This window comes from Schistocerca nitens, chromosome 8 (genome assembly GCF_023898315.1).
Source record: "Schistocerca nitens isolate TAMUIC-IGC-003100 chromosome 8, iqSchNite1.1, whole genome shotgun sequence".
Classification (NCBI taxonomy): domain Eukaryota; kingdom Metazoa; phylum Arthropoda; class Insecta; order Orthoptera; family Acrididae; genus Schistocerca; species Schistocerca nitens.
This window is the reverse complement of record NC_064621.1, coordinates 204,507,642-204,532,489: the sequence shown is the minus strand read 5'-3', so window position 1 is coordinate 204,532,489 and position 24,848 is coordinate 204,507,642. Positions and strand designations below refer to the sequence as shown.

Below are 24,848 nucleotides of genomic sequence, written 5' to 3'. Positions count from 1 at the left end.
GGGTTATTTAAAAAATCTGACTGTTTCCAAACAACCTACACACCTTCAAAAAAGTTACAACCGGTATCAGAATTGAGTGAGGAAGAAAAAGATTTGATCCACTTACGATCTGGAATTAATCTGTGTGAATTTAAGAATATATGTTCACACCACAGCTACTACTTTTTAAATGTTTTTGAAAAGTATCAAACAACATGTGTAGACCCACTAAAAAAACACAAAAAGCCCATCAAAAAATCGTTGAGAAGTGTAGGCTTGGATCTTTCTAAACAATTACTGATAAAAAATATTAGCATAAAACCCGGACAAAAGCTTTACTCAACATGCCGTAACTTTTGTGAGGAAAAATTAAGAGTTGAAGTCAATGAAAGTGAAACAGATGATGAAGTCATGGTTGAATTAGAATCATTGGAATTCAGAAATGAATCCCTCGTACAAACAAACATTGCTCTTGATTATTTAGGTTTAACACCGATAAAGCTTCATGGCTTGTCAGAACAAAGTAAAGGGTCTTATTTTAAAAGGAAGGTTAGCAGTATTGAAAAGACTGCAAAAAAGGCAGTTTCAAAAGCATTAAAATATGATGCACCAAGTTCTGATGATGACGAAGAAGATAAAAGTGTGGTTGAGAAGGCAAAGGATTTTGATGTAATGATTTCTCTTATGAAAGAGAAGATTTCATCTGTTGGGAGGTCTAGAAAAATCCAGATTCTGACCTTGGCTCCAGATTCTTGGAGTCGAAATAAAGTGATGAAAGAATTTAATGTAAGTGAGTACATGGTGCGACAAGCTAGAAAGCCAAAATCTGAAAAGGGTATTTTGGAAACTCCTGGTCCAAAAAAAGGTAAAACTCTTTCTGAAAATACAGTAAGACTTGTAACAGATTTTTATGAAAAGGATGAAAGTTCCAGAGTGCTACCTGGAACGAAAGACAAAGTAAGTGTTCAAGAAAATGTGTACATGCAAAAAAGACTCATTTTGTGTAACTTGAGAGAACTCTATTATTATTTCAAATAGGAGAATCCCGAGGTAGAAGTAGGATTTTCAAAATTTTGTTTCTTGAGACCTAAATGTTGTATCCTTGCTGGTGCTGCAGGCACACACACTGTATGTGTATGCAGTATCCACCAGAATGTTAAACTATTACTGGATGCTGTGAAAATTTAAGAATCTTATAAAGACCTAATTAAGGTGCTTGTGTGCAACACAGAAAACCAAAACTGCATGCTACATCATTGCAACAGCTGTCCTGCAAATACTGCACTAACAGAGTGCTTAACTGAAAAACTAAGTGAATATTATGATTTAGAAGAAGAAATTATAATCAGTCAGTGGGTTAACACAGACAGGGCAGAAATGATCAAACAGTCTATCAGTGTTGAAGACTACATTTCTTTATTGGTTAGGTCATTGGAAAAGCTCTCCCCGAACTCGTTTATAGCAAAATCCCAATCAGCAGCCTTTAAAAGATTGAAAGAAGACCCACCACCCAAAACAGCAATTATTGTGATGGATTTCAGTGAAAATTATTCCTTTGTTATACAAAATGAGATCCAAAGTTACCACTGGAATAGAGGTGGTTGTACTCTACACCCAGTTGGAGTTTTTCTAAGAAATGAGGAAAACAATGTTTTTGTTTCCAACCACTGTTTTATTAGTGATGACGAAGAACATGACACTGGTTTTGTTAACTTTGTACAAAAAGAAATTACAAAGTCGCTGTCATTACATCATACTGACATTGACTCAGTTCACTACTTTACAGATGGTTGTGCTGGGCAGTACAAAAATAGAAACAGTTTTAAAAATTTGACTGAACACTTGAGAGACTAATTTGAAGGCCCAACACTCTTTTTTTGCAACAAGTCATGGGAAGTCAGTTTGTGATGGCCTAGGAGGAACTATTAAAAGAATTTTAAGGAAAGCCAGTCTACAGCTTTCAGACAAAGAACAAATAATGACAGCAATCGATGTGTATAAGTTTTGTGAAAAAAATATTGAAAACATTCATTTTCACTTTATTGACAAAAAAGAAGCTGATTTGCTACGGTTAAAACTAGAAAAACGTTTTTCAGCAACCCGAACCATTCCTGGAACAAGAAGTTTTCATAACTTCAAACCACTTCCAACAAACAACCTTGAAATTAGAAGGACTACAGATAGTGTAAAACCCTCCTTAGTCTTTTCTTTCCATTCTTCTTCTGATTGGGTTCGTGTTGAACCATCCATAAATAGCTATGTGGCTGCAAATTATGATGGTAACTGGTACTTTGGACTGGTAAAAATAATATTCAATGATGAAGAAGATACAGAAATTCTATTTCTACGTCCTTCAGGACCTGCTGCATCATTTTATTGGCCTGAAAGAGAAGATTCCTGCATAGTGCCTTTGGAGCACATAGTCTGTGTAGTAGACGCACCTCAATCAAGCTGCACTGGGAGAATGTATTACTTCAAAAAAGACTGTATCAAAAGAACTGAAAGCTCTTGGATGAAGTGGAAAAACAGTTTGAATCAGCATTAATGTTTATTAAAAAGACAAAATTACTCAAAAAATTAAATGTTTCAAGCAATCAGTTGGGTTATACATAAGTGTCGTAAGTATCTTTGTACATAATTCTAATGTAATCTACTATAATTAATAAACATGTTAAAAAGCCATCATTATTTTTGTTTTATCAAGTAGCCTATATGTTTAAGGGTAAATTAAAACAAATTTGAGCATTCTATCAGGTCTGAGACTCTAGATATTGCAATTCTTATAAAACAAAACATCCGTTAAAAAAAAAAAGAAAAAATACATATATATTTTTTTTCATAGAAAATATTAATATATTTCAATAGCATCATTTTTATCTTCAAATATGTATAATAAATAAACTTGCTGCAAAAATTCATGATGTTATCTAAAAGAGTTTTTAAGATAAGCAAATTTAAAGTTTTGAATACAAATTAAATTGACCATTTCCGAAGGTTCAGAAAACGCAAAACATAAAAACTTTAAAAATTTATAAAAAAAACTGTAAGAGATACAGCAAAAAAAAATTGCAGGTGTTGTCAGGATGGTATTAGAACCATTTGAGGCAAATTTCATGAAAATCTCAGGAGGTGGGTGTAAAATTTATTTTTTATTGGGTGATTTGATATGGAATGACCCTCTTGAAGTCTGAGGGTATTTCGCCCGTCTCATACATCTTGCTCACCAGATGGTAGATTTTTGTCAGGACTGGCTCTCCCAAGGCAGTCAGAAGTTCTAATGGAATGTTGTCTATTCCCGGGGCCTTCTTTCGACTCAGGTCTTTCAGTGCTCTGTCAGACTCTTCACACAGTATCATATCTCCCATTTCATCTTCATCTACATTCTCCTCCATTTCCATAATATTATCCTCAAGTACATCGCCCTTGTATAGACCCTCTATATACTCCTTCCACCTTTCTGCTTTCCATTCTTTGCTTAGAACTGGGTTTCCATCTGAGCTCTTGATATTTATACAAGTGGTTCTCTTTTCTCCAAAGGTCTCTTTAATTTTCCTGTAGGCAGTATCTATCTTACCCCTGGTGAGATAAGCATCTACATCCTTACATTTGTCCTCTAGCAATCCCTGCTTAGCCATTTTGCACTTCTTGTCGATCTCATTTTTGAGACGTTTATATTCCTTTTTGCCCGCCTCATTTACTTCATTTTTATATTTTCTCCTTTCATCAATTAAATTCAATATTTCTTCTGTTACTCAAGGATTTCTACTAGCCCTCGTCTTTTTACCTACTTGATCCTACGCTGCCTTCACTACTTCATCCCTCAGAGCTACCCATTCTTCTTCTACTGTATTTCTTTCCCCCATTCCTGTCAATTGTTCCCTTATGTTCTCCCTGAAACTCTGTACAACCTCTGGTTTAGTCAGTTTATCCAGGTCCCATCTCCTTAAATTCCCACCTTTTTGCAGTTTCTTCAGTTTTAATATATAGTTCATAACCAATACATTGTGGTCAGAGTCCACATCTGCCGCTGGAAATATCTTAAAATTTAAAACCAAGTTCCTAAATCTCTCTCTTACCATTATATAATCTATCTGATACCTTCTAGGATCTCCAGGATTCTTCCATGTATACAACCTTCTTTCATGATTCTTGAACCAAGTGTTAGCTATGATTAAGTTATGCTCTGTGCAAAATTCTACCAGACGGCTTCCTCTTTCATTTCTTACCGCCAATCCATATTCACCTACTATGTTTCCTTTTCTCCCTTTTCCTACTCTCCAATTCCAGTCACCCATGACTATTAAAATTTCGTCTCCCTTCACTACCTGAATAATTTCTTTTATCTCATCATACATTTCATCAATTTCTTCATCATCTGCAGAGCTAGTTGGCATATAAACTTGTACTACTGTAGTAGGCGTGGGCTTAGTGTCTATCTTGGCCACAATAATGCGTTCACAATGCTGTTTGTAGTAGCTTACCCCCACTCCCATCTTTTTTATTCATTATTAAACCTACTCCTGCATTACCCCTATTTGATTTTGTATTTATAATCCTGTATTCACCTGACCAAAAGTCCTGTTCCTCCTGCCACCGAACTTCACTAATTCCCACTATATCTAACTTTAACCTATCCATTTCACTTTTTAAATTTTCTAACCTACCTGCCCGATTAAGGGATCTGACATTCCACGCTCTGATCTGTATAACTCCCAGTTTTCTTTCTCCTGATAACGACGTCCTCTTGAGTAGTCCCTGCCCGGAGATCCGAATGGGGGACTATTTTACCTCCGGAATATTTTACCCAAGAGGACGCCATCATCATTTAACCATACAGTAAAGCTGCACGCCCTCTGGAAAAATTACGGCTGTAGTTTCCCTTTGCTTTCAGCCGTTCACAGTACCAGCCGTTTTGGTTAGTGTTACAAGGCCATATCGGTCAATCATCCAGACTGTTGCCCCTGCAACTACTGAAAAGGCTGCTGCCCCTCTTCAGGAACCACATGTTTGTCTGGCCTCACAACAGGTACCCCTCCATTGTGGTTGCACCTACGGTACGGCTATCTGTATATCTGAGGCACGCAAGCCTCCCCACCAACTGCAAGGTCCATGGTTCATGGGGGGGTGTTTGTTAATGGATTATACAAATTACTAATGCAGCAGTGTGTGCAGCATCACAGATTCTGCAGAAACTGATCATATTTGAATGAAATTAAGTTAAACCAAGATTAATGTAAAAGCTATGGTATGAAAAATCTTCACAATTCTGAAAACAAAAATATTTAATAATGCTTTTTCAAAAACACCTGGAAGTTAAAAAAATGCCTCGTACACAGTTGTTCATAAATATGCACACGTGAAAATTGAAGATGGTGAAATAAAGACTGCGAGTCTGAATTCTGTGCTCCAAATGTGTTTTATGGAAGACAGTGCATATTTATTTTTCTCTTGTCATTACGTGGAATGTAATTCATGCAAAAACAAGGCTCTTTTTGTACTAGTAGTTCCCTACTAATCTTTTAAATGACAGGTAATCTCCTGTCTATTAAAGAGAATGTTGGTGGTGGTATTTTCAAGGTGGCTTACGGTGTGACGCTGTGTTGCTGTAAAGTTAAGCATACTGATTTGTTTAGTTACATACGTTTCATCCTTATCTGTTACGTATGGTATCATTACCAGTTTAGGCTTCTTAGCATGTCTTCATCAGATGCTCTGTTTAAAAAGAGATAGTAAAAAGAGGAAACCACGTGAACATTTCTACACTTTGATTGATGGAGCTTATGACTACAGTCAACTATGTAAGAGTACGAAGTTAGTTATTTGTAAATCATAAATATAAAATCAAAATATTTACAATGAAAGTTCATTGTGAGATATACTCTTCACAAAGTGAAAACTATAAAAAAATTACGTAACATCTGATGCAGGTAATCAAGCCATACACTAGATCAGGTGAAATTTTCAGAGTGAAATTTTCAATCTGCAGCAGAGGGTGCACTGATATGAAACTTCCTGGCAGTTTAAAACTGTGTGCTGGACCGAGACTCATACTTGGGACCTTTGCCTTTCGCGGGCAAGTGCTTTACCATCTGAGTTACCCAAGCACAACTCACAATCCGTCCTCACAGCTTTAATTCTTCCAGTACCTTGTCTCCTACCTTGCCCGCGAAAGGCAAATGTCCTGAGTTCGAGTCTTCAGCTGGCTCTGTTTTAATCTGCCAGGAAGTTTCAGGTTCTAGGAATTACAGTCTGGAACTGCGCGACCGCTACAGTCGCGGGTTCGAATCCTGCCTCGGGCATGGATGTGTGTGATGTCCATAGGTTAGTTGGGTTTAAGTAGTTCTAAGTTCTAGGGAACTGATGACCCCTGTAGTTAAGCCCCGTAGTGCTCAGAGCCATTTGAAACATTTGAAGTTTCAGGTTAAAAGATGTCTGCCTACAAATGTGTTTCGCAATTGACTAATTGGTTACCAATGGTCACTTACCGCAAGTGTACACTGAACAGCCAATATGAAATAATTGTCAAATCAAGCAGCTATTAGACAAGACCAAACTGACTACTTACATAGTTTTCCAACAATCAAGAGTGAAGTTATGTTTACATTGTGAGCACTTTTCCTGACATACTGAGTTGCACTTTGATGAGTAAATATGTAATGTATGAAAGTGTGAATTGTTTTGTATAGAAGTAAATTTGATTTTGTGATTTTGTTTCCTTGTGTTTTACTATCCCTCTTTTTTCCTTTTTTAAATAAAGTAGTCATTGGATGATGATTTGCTGAGAAATGAGAACCAGTAATGATCCCATTTGTGTGACCTGAGGCAGAAGTGTATTACTTAAAATCATTTGCAAGATGGTCATTTATGTTCTCCTAATGTAATATGTTCTACTCTGTGTAAATATTGTGGTATAAATTGCTGTTCTTTATTGTAAATTTTTCAACATTTATTGTAATTTTTTTCATCCATCATTAGTTCACAGGAGAACAGCAACCTAGTTAGAACAGAGTGTAGTTTCTGAAAACAGCAGTCACGTAAAGCTGATAAACACCATCTTTGATTTGGATGTGCATTATTTTGTGGGAACAAATTCACATATAAAATGACATATTAATGCGGGAAAGGTTTTAGCAAGGGTGGAAAAAAGCTTTTGTGCTTGAGTTCGAGGTTCGGTGACCATTGACAAGAGTGTCAATTATGCTTTCCCCTCCCCATCGCAACATGCAGATAACATGACACAGTGCTGTCCCTGTCACACACTGTGCTTGGCCAAGCTGTACTTTTCCACCCACAATCAAATATTTACAGATTAATGATTCTTCAAATTTATGGGTTTAGTTAAATTATGTTGCACTTGGTTTCTTCATTATATTATGCCAATTTAAAATGTCATCTTGTTGTTTGTAGTTCCTTTTTTTTTTTTTTTTTTTTTTTTTTAAATAACCAAAAAAGGTTGGTGGTGGTGGGATAGGAAATTGCATTGTGTAGTTCTCTTAGTCAGATTCGTCCTGTAATTAATGATCAACATGTCACATTTTGTGATCAGTTTTATATTTTAATTGATTTGTGCAACATGATAATTTTCCCATGAGTTTTGTCTTCATAATATGTATTTTTGTGAATAATAACTGAATTGTTGCAGGTCGCCCAACAGAGATACCAGAACAAGATGTGTACGTCTGTGAATCTGTATATGATGAATCTCGCCGCCAGATTAAAAAATTACCTAGAGAAGGACTTAAAAAATATGCTCATAGTAATGCTGTAATAGAAGATGAAATATACTTCTTCCGTAGGCTCATCAATCCTCCAAAGGTGTGCCATCTAAATTTTTCCCCTTGCATGTTGTGTTTATACAGTCAGTATGCATTGCTGTTGCATCTGTTTTTCTTTTGGGAGTATTAACTTGTTTACTTAACTTTTTATTTTTTATTTAACATTAGCATCAGCTTATTACCATACAAAGAATTACGTTCCAATTTTTATTGGTAGTATTTAAAATTATCTTTGTGTAATTTAGCAAACAGAGGCTAAATCTGTGTGTTGCAATTCAGACCTTTCTAGCAATCTGAGCAAAATCTGTAAGATACCTGTCATTTGCACACAGATGTGAAGTGAAGCGACACAATCTAGTGATAAACATTTACCCGAAATTAACAAGCTACACAAAGTTTATATGCAATTAAAACCCTGTGACACTTCATATATCAAACTTTGTCGACTCAAATACTTAACAAGCGACCCGTCAGTGTGGGTGTAAATAAAGGATGACAGAAAAGAATCTAGATGTTTCATCATCCAGCAGAAAGAGGAGATGATGGGAGAAAATAAAATAGAGAAGTTATTTATTGTCTTCAATCAAGGGAACAGGCAGAGAAAAAAATTGCTTGTGAGAGGGCAATAAGTCACACACACACACACACACACACACACACACACACACACACACACGCTACACACCTGCATGTGTCTGTGGCATCTGACTAACAGCAGTGAGGGGAGAGGAAAGATGTGCAGCAGTTGGAAGATAAGATGTACATGAAAAGGAGGTAATGAGAGGCATTTTAGAGGAGGAAAAGGAAGCAGAAAAATGTGGTGTATGGAGCTCAGTTCTAGCTGGCTAAACTTGAATTTTGTGAACTTAGGTTTCACAAACAATGGACTGGTGGCACTGCTAGTTCTTTATAACTGTAAGCTTCTGTATTGTACACTGCTGAAACAGTCTTTATTGGACGATATCTCGGGCATATGGTGCAACCTAGTTTCCTAGTTTAATGAGGCATGCCCAGGTAAGCGGAGCTATGTTCTAAGTCAACACGTATAACCCTAGCTGCACACGAGTCACATATGAAACCTACAAAAACACTCCTACCAGTTTGGGTGGGCTATAGGGCAGTACTAACACCCAAATTACTGAGAGAATTCTTCCTGGGACACACAACAAAAGATGCTGCTAGGTAATAGTAACTGAACGTGCATATACTGCTAGAATGTGTTTCGAACTGTCGAGAGAGATGAATTAGAAAAGTAGTCACGTTTCTGTATTCAGAGAGCTTTTTATGACACAGTAATGCTGATGTTGATGAAATGCCTCCAGTATTGGGCACTGCTAGTGGAAAATGCTACTTTCATGTCAGACAATACTGCTGTAGATTGCCCAGTTGTGACAGAATTGCACTGAAGATTTTTCATCTAGGTCTGTAGTGCCTGTGCAGTTAATAAGTGAAATTCAGTAAGCGTTGAAGGCTGATGGAGTGACTGGTGATGCATGCTAATGTCATGGAAGGTCTTGTGGTGATCCACAAAAGATATCTACAATTGTGATCTTTAATACAGCTGTTTCTCCTGACTATGTCAAAACAGGATTTATCTGCTTCAAAAGGCCAGCACAACATAAAATGTAAGCGTCATAAAACTAGCAGAAATTTTTGCAAAGACATCCATGAAAGTGGTACTGCATTTACATCTCTGCCTTCTTTTATTACACGTGGTGACAGCAGCCTGCCTGAAGTTGACTTTGTTCGACATACAAGAAGGAGAAAATTACCTAGGAAGCTAAAGTGGTTACCGTATTTACTCGAATCGAAGCCGCACTTTTTTTCCGGTTTTTGTAATCCCAAAAACCTGCCTGCGGCTTAGAATCGAGTGCAAAGCAAGCGGAAGTTCTGAAAAATGTTGATAGGTGCCGCCACAACTAACTTCTGCCGTCGAATATATGTAGCGCTACACAAGCATCAAGCATGCTTTGTGGGCAAAAAGATAAATACTGGCGCCAAAACCTCTGCATCAGTAAATAAAAGTAAAAAAAAGGTAGAAGACGAGCTTTTTTTTCTCCGCCCCGAGTTTCGACTACTGCATTTTCATACATTATCCAACGAAGTAAATACAAATTCCGTATTGTTCATCTTCGAATGTAGCAGAATTTCAATGTACTACGAAAATCCGACTGGCAAGACTGTTAGGGATGATTGTCAATATGGCCAACTCTACGTTCCGAGTTTTTTCCTACCTGTGAGAAGAGATGGTTGCTAATAGGAACCTGATGAAATGTGAATCACATGCAGTATTCTCTTCAACATAAGAATAATACGAATATAAACATTTTGCCATGTATTCTTTCGTGTTTGCTGCTATCTCATTTAAATCCTGTCTGCGTAATAAACTACGAAACTAGAGTGAGACAACAGCAAACGCGGAAGAATATACGTATTGTGTCATGTTTATATTCGTATTATTCTTATGCCTAATAGTGATACAGTCAGAAATGAAGCACGGCAACTGACTTAGATTTTAAATGTAAGATGACTAATTTCTGTGCAGAATTTGATGTACTGAAGAAGCGGCCGCAAAGATTTTCAAACGGAGGAAAATTTTCGCAAAACTCTTGTTCAGAACATGTTCTATCATACGCATGTTCTATCATACGCATCTGGTTCTTTTTGATCATTATCAAAGAAAGCAGCAGTGTAAGTAACAACAAATAGCAGTCTCTTGCCATTGTTTCGCTAATGAGACGATTCCTCTTCTTTTTTTTTTTAAGCGGCGGTAGCGCGCACAAAAGCAAGTCATGCCGAGAGCCGCGACATGCCGTAAACACGCACTATCAAAATGCGTCAAACAATGCATGACACAGTACAGTAATGCATTTTCAGCTTAGAGTGACGTAAACACCTATAACAAAGAGAACGGCACTTATCAGATCAAAGAAAAATAAGCAATCAATTCAAACCAGACGGAGCACGTGAAAAAGATAGGGTACCCGTACACATATGGATGGAGCGCCTGACACATAGCAATGGCTACCTGGTAAAGCTTAACTGCTAAGCTTACGTCTCGAACCAAACTACTGTAGCTGTATCGTCATTCATTCGACCTAAATTGTGTCTCATATTACAATGGACCAACTTTGTTTCGATTTGGAGGTGCGGCCTAAAAATTTTCTCTCCCCTTGAATTTCGAGTCTCAAATTTCAGGTGCAGCTTAGATTCGGGAATTTTTTTTTTTTTTCCTTTATTTCGAGTCTCATTTTTCAGGTGCAGCTTAGATTCGAGTAAATACGGTAAGCAAACACCATACAGTGAAGCGAAAAAGATGACTGCCTTCGTAACATCATTTGCAACAACAGAGAAAAATCAGGTGCCCATAATAAATGAGAAAAGTATTGAAAAATAAAATTTTGTGATTACAAATTCACTTTTAGATGTGCAATAGTTACAAAACACACCTAGGCAAAGACAGATCTACTATTGAATCTTCCTGGCAAATGAAAACTGTGTGGGACACACGCTCAAACTCAGAACCTTTGCCTTCTGCGGGCAAGTGCTGTACCATCTGAGCAGTCAAATCATGATTCATGACCTGTCCTCACAACTTCACTTCTGCCAGTACCTTATTTCCTATCTTGCAAAGGTCTGGACTTCAAGTCTCGGTCTGGCACACAGTTTTAATCTGCCAAGACATTTCGTATCACTGTACACTCCCCTGCACAGTGAAAATTTCATTCTGGAAACATCCTCCAGGCTTTGGCTAAGCCACCAAGTGAGGTGGTGCAGTGGTTTGCCCACTGGGCACGAATTTGGAAGGATGACAGTTCTAACCCAGGTCCGGACATCCAAATTTAGGTTTTCCATGATTTTGCTAAATCACTCCAGGCAAATACCAGGATTTTTCCTTTGAAAGGGCACAGCCAATTTCCTTCTCCATCTTTGACACAGTCTTAGCTTGTGCTCCAGTTTCTACTAATCTCGATTGGGATGTTAAATCCAGTCGTCCTTCTTATTTCTAAGCCATGCAGAGATGCAGTATCCTTCCTTCCAAGAGTGCTAGTCCCATATGTTTTACAGGAGGACTTCTGTGAAGTTTGGAAAGTAGGAGATGAGGTACTGGTGGAAGTGAAGCTATGAGGATGGATCATGAGTCATGCTTAGGTGGTTCAGTAATTAGAGCACTTGCCCACAAAAGGAAAAGGTCCCAAATTCAAGTCTCAGCCTACTCACAGTTTTAATCTGCTAGGAATTTCATATCAGTGCACACACTTGTGCAAAGTGAGAATTTCCTTTTGGAGATAGACTAGTGTTCCACAGTAGGAAAATTTCCATTTTCATCACCACAATATAAACAGGGGAAAAAAACAGTTAGTGAAATGAAAGACTGAATTAAGTTTGTTCGATGACACTTTACAGACACTCTAGATTATGAATATGTGTGTGTGTGTGTGTGTGTGTGTGTGTGTGTGTGTGTGTGTGTGTGTGTGTGTCTGGAACCACTGGGCCCCTCCCCCAATCCACTATCCTACTTAGGCTCCCAAACTTGGCAGAAGGATAAATGGAAAGACAGACAAACCTCACAAAAAAAAGGCTCTCGTACTGCAATTGTAATATCAACAGATTCAGGGAAGCTCCTAGGGTAAGGAAAATTGTTATATCGTCACTGTAAGAATGATGATGCTGGGAAAGAGGCAAAAGAGGGGTGGCTATTTTTGTAGATAACACGTACCACTGCTGCTTGTATCTCATCACTGGCAACTGCACATTATAGCACTGCTAATGTGCCATTCCTCTGTCTTAAACATGCAGTATCCTGCTTGGTGGTAAGTTACTTACAACTTCCATTTAAATGACCTCTTCCCATTGTGCATCCATCTGCCAGTCTAGTCTTGGAAAGCAGGCCATTAGGATAGTGATCCAAGAGAGCAAGCTGATTGCTGTACAGGCAAGGGTGTGAGTCAGTTGTGCAACTGTGTGACTGTTTAAATACCAACCGATGACAGAAATCCTTGCAGCCTTTCAGGTAATGAGAGCCCAAGCTTGACATACAGTCAAGGAGAGCCAAAAGTGGCTATTTTGAGTGTTTCTGGTCTTTATCAACCATTTCACTTATTCCATAGACGCATGGGAAGCCACCAAGATGATTCCCAGAAGTGGTTGGTCACCTGTAGCAGCCATGCTAATGCAAAGAAACCTTTAGTCAAGCTCTGGAGTTAAGCCCCAACAATAGCAGAGTGCTTTGCAATAGCTGCCACCTTTGCCAGCCAGAATCCAGCAGTCCAATGCGAGGAGGGTTGAAATTCAGATCCAGCACTTCCGAGTCATATTGCTGTCCCTTCTACATATGAGAGCTGGTATTGACATTGCCAGAGATTGTCCGAGGTAGTCCAAGACATGTATGCTGCACTCCGTCAAGACTACACCCAAGATAGCATTCTGTGGCACTTGCAAACAGAATGAAAGAAAATCCTCTTAGAATATTTTAGTTCTGTATGACAAAGTGAACAATTTCCAAGCTCATGGCAGAAGGCAATTTTGATATCTCTCATCAACATAGGAAAGGACCTAATGTGCTCCAGTAGTTACACAAGTTTTGTTTTAAGAAGCTGTATCAGATAATTTTTCCCGAGGACATGCAGCTTTACTGTATGATTAAATGATGATGGCGTCCTCTTGGGTAAAATATTCCGGAGGTAAAATAGTCCCCCATTCGGATCTCCGGGCGGGGACTACTCAAGAGGACGTCGTTATCAGGAGAAAGAAAACTGGCGTTCTACGGATTGGAGCGTGGAATGTCAGATCCCTTAATCGGGCAGGTAGATTAGAAAATTTAAAAAGGGAAATGGATAGGTTAAAGTTAGATATAGTGGGAATTAGTGAAGTTCGGTGGCAGGAGGAACAAGACTTTTGGTCAGGTGAATACAGGGTTATAAATACAAAATCAAATAGGGGTAATGCAGGAGTTGGTTTAATAATGAATAAAAAAATAGGAGTGCGGGTTAGCTACTACAAACAGCATAGTGAACGCATTATTGTGGCCAAGATACACACAAAGCCCATGCCTACTACAGTAGTACAAGTTTATATGCCAACTAGCTCTGCAGATGATGAAGAAATTGATGAAATTGATGAAAAGAGGAAGCCGCCTTGTAGAATTTTGCACAGAGCATAACTTAATCATAGCTAACACTTGGTTCAAGAATCATAAAAGAAGGTTGTATACCTGGAAGAATCCTGGAGATACTAAAAGGTATCAGATAGATTATATAATGGTAAGAGAGAGATTTAGGAACCTGGTTTTAAATTGTAAGACATTTCCAGTGGCAGATGTGGATTCTGACCACAATCTATTGGTTATGAACTGCAGATTGAAACTGAAGAAACTGCAAAAAGGTGGGAATTTAAGGAGATGGGACCTGGATAAACTGAAAGAACCAGAAATTGTACAGAGTTTCAGGGAGAGCATAAGGGAACAATTGACAGGAATGGGGGAAAGAAATACAGTAGAAGAAGAATGGGTAGCTCTGAGGGATGAAGTAGTGAAGGCAGCAGAGGATCAAGTAGGTAAAAAGACGAGGGCTAATAGAAATCCTCGGGTAACAGAAGAAATATTGAATTTAATTGATGAAAGGAGAAAATATAAAAATGCAGTAAATGAAGCAGGCAAAAAGGAATACAAACGTCTCAAAAATGAGATCGACAGGAAGTGCAAAATGGCTAAGCAGGGATGGCTAGAGGACAAATGTAAGGATGTAGAAGCCTGTCTCACTAGGGGTAAGATAGATACTGCCTACAGGAAAATTAAAGAGACCTCTGGAGAGAGGAGAACCACTTGTATGAATATCAAGAGCTCAGATGGCAACCCAGTTCTAAGCAAAGAAGGGAAGGCAGAAAGGTGGAAGGAGTACATAGAGGGTTTATACAAGGGCAATGTAGTTGAGGACAATATTATGGAAATGGAAGAGGATGTAGATGAAGACGAAATGGGAGATAAGATACTGCATGAAGAGTCTGACAGAGCACTGAAAGACCTGAGTCGAAACAAGGCCCCGGGAGTAGACAACATTCCATTAGAACTACTGATGGCCTTGGGAGCGCCAGTCATGACAAAACTCTACCATCTGGTGAGCAAGATGTATGAGACAGGCGAAATACCCTCAGACTTAAAGAAGAATATAATAATTCCAATCCCAAAGAAAGCAGGTGTTGACAGATGTAATTCCAATCCCAAAGAAAGCAGGTGTTGACAGATGTGAAAATTACCGAACTATCAGTTTAATAAGTCACAGCTGCAAAATACTAACGCAAATTCTTTACAGATGAATGGAAAAACTGATAGAAGCCGACCTAGGGGAAGATCAGTTTGGATTCCATAGAAATATTGGAACACGTGAGGCAATACTAACCTTACGACTTATCTTAGAAGAAAGATTAAGAAAAGGAAAACCTACGTTTCTAGCATTTGTAGACTTAGAGAAAGCTTTTGATAATGTTAACTGGAATACTCTCTTTCAAATTCTGAAGGTGGCAGGGGTAAAATACAGGGAGTGAAAGGCTATTTACAATTTGTACAGAAACCAGATGGCAGTTATAAGAGTCGAGGGGCATGAAAGGGAAGCAGTGGTTGGGAAAGGAGTGAGACAGGGTTGTAGCCTCTTCCCGATGTTATTCAATCTGTATATTGAGCAAGCAGTAAAGGGAACAAAAGAAAAACTTGGAGTAGGTATTAAAATTCACGGAGAAGAAGTAAAAACTTTGAGGTTCGCCGATGACATTGTAATTCTATCAGAGACAGCAAAGGACTTGGAAGAGCAGTTGAACGGAATGGACAGTGTCTTGAAAGGAGTATATAAGATGAACATCAACAAAAGCAAAACGAGCATAATGGAATGTAGTCAAATTAAATCGGGTGATGCTGAGGGAATTAGATTAGGAAATGAGACACTTAAAGTAGTAAAGGAGTTTTGCTATTTAGGGAGTAAAATAACTGATGATGGTCGAAGTAGAGAGGATATAAAATGTAGACTGGCAATGGGAAGGAAAGCGATTCTGAAGAAGAGAAATTTGTTAACATCGAGTATAGATTTAAGTGTCAGGAAGTCGTTTCTGAAAGTATTTGTATGGAGTGTAGCCATGTATGGAAGTGAAACATGGACGATAATTGGTTTGGACAAGAAGAGAATAGAAGCTTTCGAAATGTGGTGCTACAGAAGAATGCTGAAGATAAGGTGGGTAAATCACATAACTAATGATAACTAATGAGGAGGTATTGAATAGGATTGGGGAGAAGAGAAGTTTGTGGCACAACTTGACTAGAAGAATGGATCGGTTGGTAGAACATGTTTTGAGGCATCAAGGGATCACAAATTTAGCATTGGAGGGCAGCGTGGAGGGTAAAAATCGTAGAGGGAGACCAAGAGATGAATACACTAAGCAGATTCAGAAGGATGTAGGTTGCAGTAGGTACTGGGAGATGAAGAAGCTTGCACATGATAGAGTAGCATGGAGAGCTGCATCAAACCAGTCTCAGGACTTAAGACCACAACAACAACAACATCAGATAAATCCTGGAGCAAATTGTTAATCATTGCTTGCTTTGGACACTAGAGACAAGGCAGCTCTTTCAGCTACTCTCAGTGTGGGTTCGGGAGGTTCTGATTCACTGACGACACTCTTACCCTTCTAGAGGGGACTATACAACACTCTTACCTAAGTAGACAAAACTGTATAGGAATAGATATGATAGCTCCAGAAGTGGGGCTTCTGTGGTCATCTGCATTCATTCAATCATTCTTATCGCAAAACTTTTTAGGTACAAACTTGGTGAAGTTATGTCTGAAAGTTTTGAGCAGTTGAATGTGTCCTTCAAGGAAGTGTATTAAGTGTTACCCTCCTTATAATAGCTATAACTAGTACACAGTCCATAGTAAGGAGTGGAGTGGAGTGGAGTGCAGTGCTCTTTCTTGTGTTTCCAGTCTCTTTGTTCCTCTGACTCTTCAACAGAACACATCTCTTGTAATTCACAGTTATAAAGTGTTAGAAGAGTGTGCTGCAGAGCTGCTTCAAAGCTGTGTGTGTGTGTGTGTGTGTGTGTGTGTGTGAGAGAGAGAGAGAGAGAGCGCGAGAGAGAGAGATTTTGTGGTCATCATTATTTTAATTATTAATTATTTAATCCATAACTATCATGCATTTACCTCAGGGACCTTGTATGTGAGGCCTCATCTATGTTATGGGTGCACTGTGTTTGGTTCAGCTAAATCAACGTATTAAGATTGTTGATGCTCTCTGTAGTAAGGGGATCATACTATAATAGTGAAGAAGAACCCCAACAGTTGACAGCACTGTTGCCAGATTTCAGCTGTGAGGGGCAAACAGTAGCAGGCATGAGTAATAGTCATCTATAGAGCTGCAACAACAGTGAAGAGTTGAAGAGTTGTCAGAGACGTATACAAAATCACGTTATGTGACTGTTATAGGTATATGCCCAAAGTGGCCATGCCAAGTCCACTGCAACTGTCAGTGATCTTCTTTATCTTCTTTTTCTGACCCAGAGCTGCTCACTGGACTAGCCCCATACCTAGTCGTCATGCTGTGACTGGAGAGCCACCACTTACCATCTGGCTGCAAGTCCTCATAGTGTGTCAGGTGTAAGAGATCCTTGCTGTTCCAATTTTATTAACATAGCAAAACATTGCTTGCTGTATTATGGGATAAATCATCCATGATCAACAAGGCTATTTGGAATCTGTGTAAAGCAGGGCCTAGTGGTGCTTCATATGTGACACATGCCAACACAGTTGCCTGTTGGACGTAACTGTTACTGGAGAGACACAAAGTACTTCTAGTGCATATCACTTCTTTGCAGTGCAGTGCAGATTTCCATAGATTGTAATTTTACTTGCAGTATGTGCTCGTTTGCTGCTGCTGCTACCACCACCACCACCACTTCCTGCCACCAATATCATTGCTTACTTCATTTTGGAGCATTCAGTCCTGTACTTGTTATACCCTACTTCCTACATCTTTGCAGAAGTTTCCCTGTGACCTGGCTAAAGCCCAAGCAGTTATTGCTTTTGAATAACAGCACTTTGCGGTCAGTTCACTCTGTTTTGTAGCTGTAGATGACATTTCAGTTAATAGAGTATTGAATAATGTTATTGACACTTTGCTTGAAATATACCTTTTACTGCCCATAGCACATATGTGCAGTAAGAGGAGGACACAGGAGCACTTTTTCATATTGCAAACAATGTTCTAATGTGAACTGAAAATGATAGAGCTCTGTAACTTTCAAAGAGTACGGTCTGTTCAAACAGATACTTCTGTCCCCTCCATTTTTCAGTCAGAGGTTTTTTCTTAAAAGATTTGGGGGAAAGAAGCACCATGTTTTACCTCAGTTCTAGCAAAATAGTGCCAAAGGATGTCAAATCCTTGACTACAGCTATGTGTTGACATACACAACTGATCTTCCACCTGGGCTCGAAATCAGTACTCCCTTCTTTATATTTGACCAGCTAAGATCACATTACGATTTGAGACTATCTTCTTTCTTCAGTATTTCTGGTTTTTCAACATTTACCATTTTTCTGCATGCTACCATTCTGTTTTACCTGCCCATGCTATTTCCTTCATTTCCATTCCTTAGTATGCTTCTAAGTTTAACATATTTTTCTAAAGAGATTTCTTTCTATTTTTATCAAACTTACTTTGCAGCTAGTTTTAGCCATTAGCTATTAGCCATTTTCAAGCCATGCATGATAAAGTAAAAAGATATCATATATGCATAATTGGCTTGCTTTCAGTCTCACGCCATTGTCTTATAAATACAGTGTTTCTCCTTGTATATTTTCATAATATGCAGACTTAACATTGGTGAGCAATACTGTTTTGTTACTTGTGTCTGATACACACACACTGTCAAACTAACATCTGTTAAATAAACACATTTTTCACACATAGTTTGATGTTATGTATTTCAGACATTAACTGTAAACACTTGTTACACAGTTGCACTTAAGTGAATGATGTGCTGGTTGCATGAGGTGTTCCAACATTGTTTTGTTAGCACGTACACTGAAATTTTGTATATGTACCACAGTGGCTGAGGATTGAAGGCATGCTGATAATCTATATATGACATGACTTAATAAGTACTACTTGAAAATGCCTTACCTCCAAAATTAGTTTTGAAGGCAATACTCTTGCTAGTTATTTGGCTGGATAATGGTCACACTTGCGTTTTTTGTTCTGTAGTGAAAGTAATCTTTTTGCTGCTTTCACATAGAAAGTAATGATTCTCTCCCATTGTTCCTCAGTTAGCTTGTCGTCGTCGTCGTCTCCTTCTGCCCAAAGACTGGTTTCACACTGCTCTTTGTGCTAGTCTATAGTCTGCAATCCTCTTCATCTCTTTATAGCTACTGCAAGTAACACCAGTTTGAACTTGCTTCTTGTAGTCAAACTGTGGTCTCCCTCCACTGTTTTAACCCCCACACATAACCCCATTACCAAGCTGAACAGTACTTGATGCCTCAGGATGTGTCGTTATCGGTTGGTCCTTTCTTTTAGTTAGTTGTTCCATGAATATTTTTTCTTCACAACTCAGTTGATTACCTCTTAAGTACTTCCTGAATCTACCTATCTAATCTTCAGCATTCATCTTTATAGCTTCACGTTTAATAAGCTTATGTTCTCTTCTTATCTGTTGTGTGTATTGTCTATATGTCACTTGTGTATATTGCTGCATCCAAGACAAATACTTTCAGAAAAACTTACTAACAGTTAAACTGATATTTGAATCAGTAAATCTCTCTTTTTCAGAAATGCTTTTCTTGCTCATGCCATCGTAACTTCCGTAACACGGTATATTTATTGGAGCTCAAAAATTGTTCTTAGCAGTATTTATTAACGTTTTTCCAATATAAATCAATAATCACACAATGTTATTTGCTTTTTCTTCAAACATCCATTGTTGTTTTTGTTGGTCTTGCCAACTTCATAAAACTTAAATGTTCATTTCAAATTTCTATCACTGTGCTCACACTACTCCCCAACCAGTAACAAATTTACGAATTAATACACATTGCGAAGACAGTTTCATACAAAACATCAATATGAAATTAAAACAAAACAATTATAAAGCATATTGGAAAAAAGTGAGAGATACGAAAACATAGTCACAAATATTATGAATGTGATAAAGATACAACAGAATTACAAAAAACTTTTTATAGTGTCTGATGTGATCATTCATAAATTCTCCACAGAGATAACTTGCTCCAAGAATCAATTTGGAAACCTTATAGTCCTTCCTGACTTCAATACTCAGATATTTGGCGGTGGTCCCACTGGGGTATGTTGTGGTTGGATATCCGTGGAAAAGTTTGGAAGATGTTTTCCTGATTCCCTTTTTTCCTGCAACACACAGGCTAGTTTTATGTCTGCCCACTGACACATTTGTTGTTTAAATTGCCTCTCGATAACGAAATATTTTTCATGGCTTGCTTTGACAGGGAAAAGACCATCATATGTAGGTTCTAATGTTTCTTTTTTAAACCCTAACACATTGCATGTCTCATATTGCAGGTCTCGCAGGAAAAACACTGATGCGCTGTTGTGGGTGTACTGGGTGTCAGACATAATGTTTGCTTTTGCAAATCAGATGCAAATGAATCGGATCAATCTTCATAATTGGCTCTTCAAATAATTCACCGTGAAGTCTTCTAGTCTTCCCATATACCATCTGTGCAGTGGAATGGTTTGATATCTCTCGACTGCAGTGCACAATCTCAATACAAGACTAATAGAGATTCTGTCCAGTTAGAAACATTATGGGTTGTGATTGCAGACTTCAGAGTTCTGTGTAATCACTCAACTGTGCCATTACGTTGAAGATGATACAGCGTTGTATGTTGAATTTTTATTCCAAAAGCTATGCCCAAATTATTCAGCAATTGCCATTAAAACTGTGTTTCTTGGCCGGTGATTACCTGTGATTGAATGCCAAATCTTACAATCAAGTGCTGGTAGAGGCCTTTCACTACTTTTTCGGCTATGATATCTTAGAGTGGTATGGCTTCCATCCAGGATGCAAAATGATCAGTAAAAGTTGGGCAGTAAGTCACGTCATTAAGAGGAGGCAAAAATCCAATGAGGTCAATGTGTACAACACTGAAATGTTCATCAGGTTCTACAAATTTTTTGAATTGCAATTTTTGTGGTGAATGATCTTGGATCTCTAGCAGCTAACACAGGATTTAGTCCACTGTCTCTCATCACATTTTATGCTTGATCAAATAACTCCACTAGTTAGCAGTTCACTGTATTCCTTATGCCAGGATGAGCTAAACCATGAAAATGGAGAAACATTTGATAACGAAAAGCTTGAGGGATGTAGTGTCTGATATTCACACTTGGAGTGTCACAGAGCAATGTTTTTCGTGATAGAAATTGATACGAGTTGAAGTTTAAGGAGTCGATTCCTGTTTGAAATTGCTGCAGTTCCTGATGTTGCTCAGCTGGCTCTTCCCAGTTTCATCATAGTCCATCATCATTACTTCATCAGTTCTGGATTGGACATCCACAGCAATATTGTCGTGGTCACTAACATGACAAATATCAGTTGAAAATTGTTAAATGTACTGCAGTTGTCTTATCTGTTGAGGAGATGCCTTTCGTCACTTTGCTGAAAAGGAAATGTAAGTGGCTTATGATTATTGAAGATTATGAAGTCTCTTCTTTCCAGTAAATGCTTAAAAGTTTTTACAGAAAGGCAAATTCCCAACAGCTCTTGATCATAGGTACTGTAAAAATCCTGTGATAGACATGATTTCTGTGAAAAGAATGGAACTAGTTTCCTTTTTCCAATTTTTGAAGTACAGAACCAACAGCAACATCTGATGCATCTATGCATAGTGATGCATAGTTAGGAAAAGTCAAGCACAACATTTGCAATGTAATGTTTAAATTTCTTAAACATTTTCGTTTGCTTCCTCAGTCCACTGAATTTGTGTTATCCTTCTATTTTGCTCCCTTAATATAGTCATGCAAGCAAAACAGTTTGAGATTGTGCCACAATTATAAGATAGTGGTTATCATAATTGACAAGACCAAGAAACATACGGAGCTCATAGAGTTAGTCACCTAACTTGTTCTCCATAATTGCTTGCACTTTCTATTTCATTTACTTCCAAGATTGATTTTTGGATGTTAAATTGAAGTCCGTAATTAGACAAGCACTCTAGAACCAGTTTGAGATCTGCTCAACGTTCTTCAGTATTGAATAAAACAATTAAAATGTTGTCAAGGTAAGGAAACACAAAATCCACTGCGAACATAAGCTCATCATTGAATCACTGGAATGTTGAAAGTGCATTCTGCAGACTGAAACTCATTACATTAAATTCATACAATCCAAATAATGAGATTATAGCTGTGTGTTGTTCTTATCTTCTTCAGCAATGGTTATTTGATAATAAGCCTTAAACAGATCAATTTTAGAAGTTGTTTTTGCCTTGCAGAATACAGTGAAAATTTCCTATTACAGGTACAGGATAAAGGTCAGGAACTGTTTTCATTTAACCATCTGTAATCTCCGCAGAGACATATCAAGCCATCCTTCTTGAGTGCCATGGGAAGAGATGGCAGATTTAGATGGCCTAGTGATGCCATTGCCTAACATGGATTTAAATTCTTGAGTATAACTGTCTTGCTCTAAGAAACATGGGTGGACCTTCAGTGGTATCAAGTATTCAACATCATATGTGATTTTGATGGGTACCACATTAGGTTATGGTAATTGAATACTGCAACAGTTGGCCTGTAAATTTTGTAATTTGACTCTTGTTAATTGTGACATTTTCTTCTGAGACTGACATGTCACCCTCAGAACAAAACTTGGTTATATAAGTATGGACATTTACTAACTATTGGAATTTACTCAAAAAATTGGCTCCCAACATAGCTTTAGTTGTTTTCGCAACAATAAATAGCTATTGAAATTGACGCTGGAATTTATTAAAAAAAAAAATTGGCCTCAAATATAGATCTATAGATTTTCACAACAGTAAATTGCTATTGAAATTGACGCCGCGGTCCCAAATCAATAGTACAGATTTCAATCCCAGATTAAGGAATTTTGTTGCAATTAGCAGTATACAATGTATATGAGGATTAAACATTAACCTTTCGGTTAGCTGGAATAAAAAAAACATCAGCCCCATTGTCAACTAAAAATTGCAAATATCCCCCCCCCCGTCAGTTACAAATATGCAGGTTTTGTGGCTGTTGCCTTGGTTAGTAGAACTTGCCACTAATGCAATTGCTGGTCCACATTCTGTGTTCGGACTGTAGTCTGATTAAAATTACTTGGTAGTTGATGTGTGTTGCTTGCTACAGTGTTGCCACATTCGCTGCCGGCTCCTGCTTGGTTATAGGTGACCACAAATACGGCAGGTCACTTCACAAATGCTGTAAATATATAATGAAGAGCAATGTTGGAAGTGGCTGCCACAAAGTATGATGGAAATGGGGGATGCTGTGGCAACAACTGGTTGTAACTGACCAATGAGTGAAGTGCAGTAGACGACAGGTTTAGTAGCCCTGAATTTAAACTCGTGTCCTAATTGAACCACATACATGTGATTTGTAACTTATCCAAGAGAATGGCAATCAGCAATCTGCAGCAGAACTAAAATCACGATCAGTTTGTTCATGGCAGTTAAGGCTAACCTCTAAGAGCAAGCTCAAGACAGAAAACTTTCATAATATGTATTGCATAGCCATCTTCTGCAGCAGAATTTCAGTTTTAGTGGTGATTTCTCATTGTCATTGGTTATCTGAAACTATCCTCACACTGGCTACACAGGATGCTGCCTAACCAGCCAATGAGCAGTTCTGTCGGCACCTGGTTGCAAATTATAGGCAACACAAGCAGAAAAAAGGGAAGAAAAATAAGAGCAAATGGAAAAGTCAATAAAAAACCTCAATATAGTGATGAAAATGACACAGCAAAGTATTAGATATAAAAAAAATTAAACCATTTAATTCAGTAAAAATAGTAATCAAACTCCTTTGATTAGATTTAGAAAAACAAAAAATTCACTGCATTTTATGAGATTCAAACCTTTGACCTCATACTAGTCAGGTTATGCACTAACCACTATGCTGTTTTCCATAACACTGCAAACAGCTAGAGCACAAGCGACTTTTGTCCCAGACGTGATGACTAATTGACAATCTTAAAAAATTTGGCTTCACTGAGTGTCGTGCGAAGCTTACCTGATGTAAGCCATCTTGGGGGTGATAATAACTTATGAATTGCGTCTATCAAGTAATTTTAATTTTTTTATAGTTAAATGGAAGTGCGTATTTTTCAGGTTTACAGTACCTGTCCAAACCAAAAATGGTAATAGCAGTACTTCGTCTTGTTGTTGTTGTGGTCTTCAGACCTGAGACTGGTTTGATGCAGCTCTCCATGCTACTCTATCCTGTGCAAGTTTCTTCATCTCCCAGTACCTACTGCAACCTACATCCTTCTGAATCTAACTTAATGTATTCATCTCTTGGTCTCCCTCTACGATTTTTACCCTCCACGCTGCCCTCCAATGCTAAATTTGTGATCCCTTGATGCCTCAGAACATGTCCTACCAACCGGTCCCTTCTTCTCGTCAAGTTGTGCCACAAACTCCTCTTCTCCCGAATTCTATTCAATACCTCCTCATTTCGAAAGCTTCTATTCTCTTCCTGTCCAAACTATTCATCGTCCATGTTTCACTTCCATACATGGCTACACTCCATACAAATACTTTCAGAAACGACTTCCTGACACTTAAATCTATACTCGATGTTAACAAATTCCTCTTCTTAAGAAACGCTTTCCTTGCCATTGCCAGTCTACATTTTATATCTTCTCTACTTCAACTATCATCAGTTATTTTGCTCCCCAAATAGCAAAACTCCTTTACTACTTTAAGGTCTCATTTCCTAATCTAATTCCCTCAGCATCACCCGACTTAATTCGACTACATTCCGTTATCATCGTTTTGCTTTTGTTGATGTTTATCTTATATCCTCCTCTCAAGACACTGTTCATTCCATTCAACTGCT

The 24,848-nt window shown here is 38.1% G+C and overlaps 1 protein-coding gene across 11 annotated transcripts in view; it reads left to right on the top strand.

The window, feature by feature from the left end:
• The window catches only part of LOC126199364 (protein polybromo-1), a 355,023-nt gene that overhangs the window by 283,772 nt on the left and 46,403 nt on the right, over positions 1-24,848 (top strand). For all 11 annotated transcript variants that reach the window (XR_007540157.1, XM_049936255.1, XM_049936256.1 and 8 more), the window contains one exon: positions 7,622-7,794. Coding sequence is in view for 10 of the 11 variants with exons in the window: in XM_049936255.1 (XP_049792212.1) it covers positions 7,622-7,794 (173 nt within the window). In the remaining variant the exon portion in view is untranslated. The remainder of the gene's footprint in view (positions 1-7,621; positions 7,795-24,848) is intronic.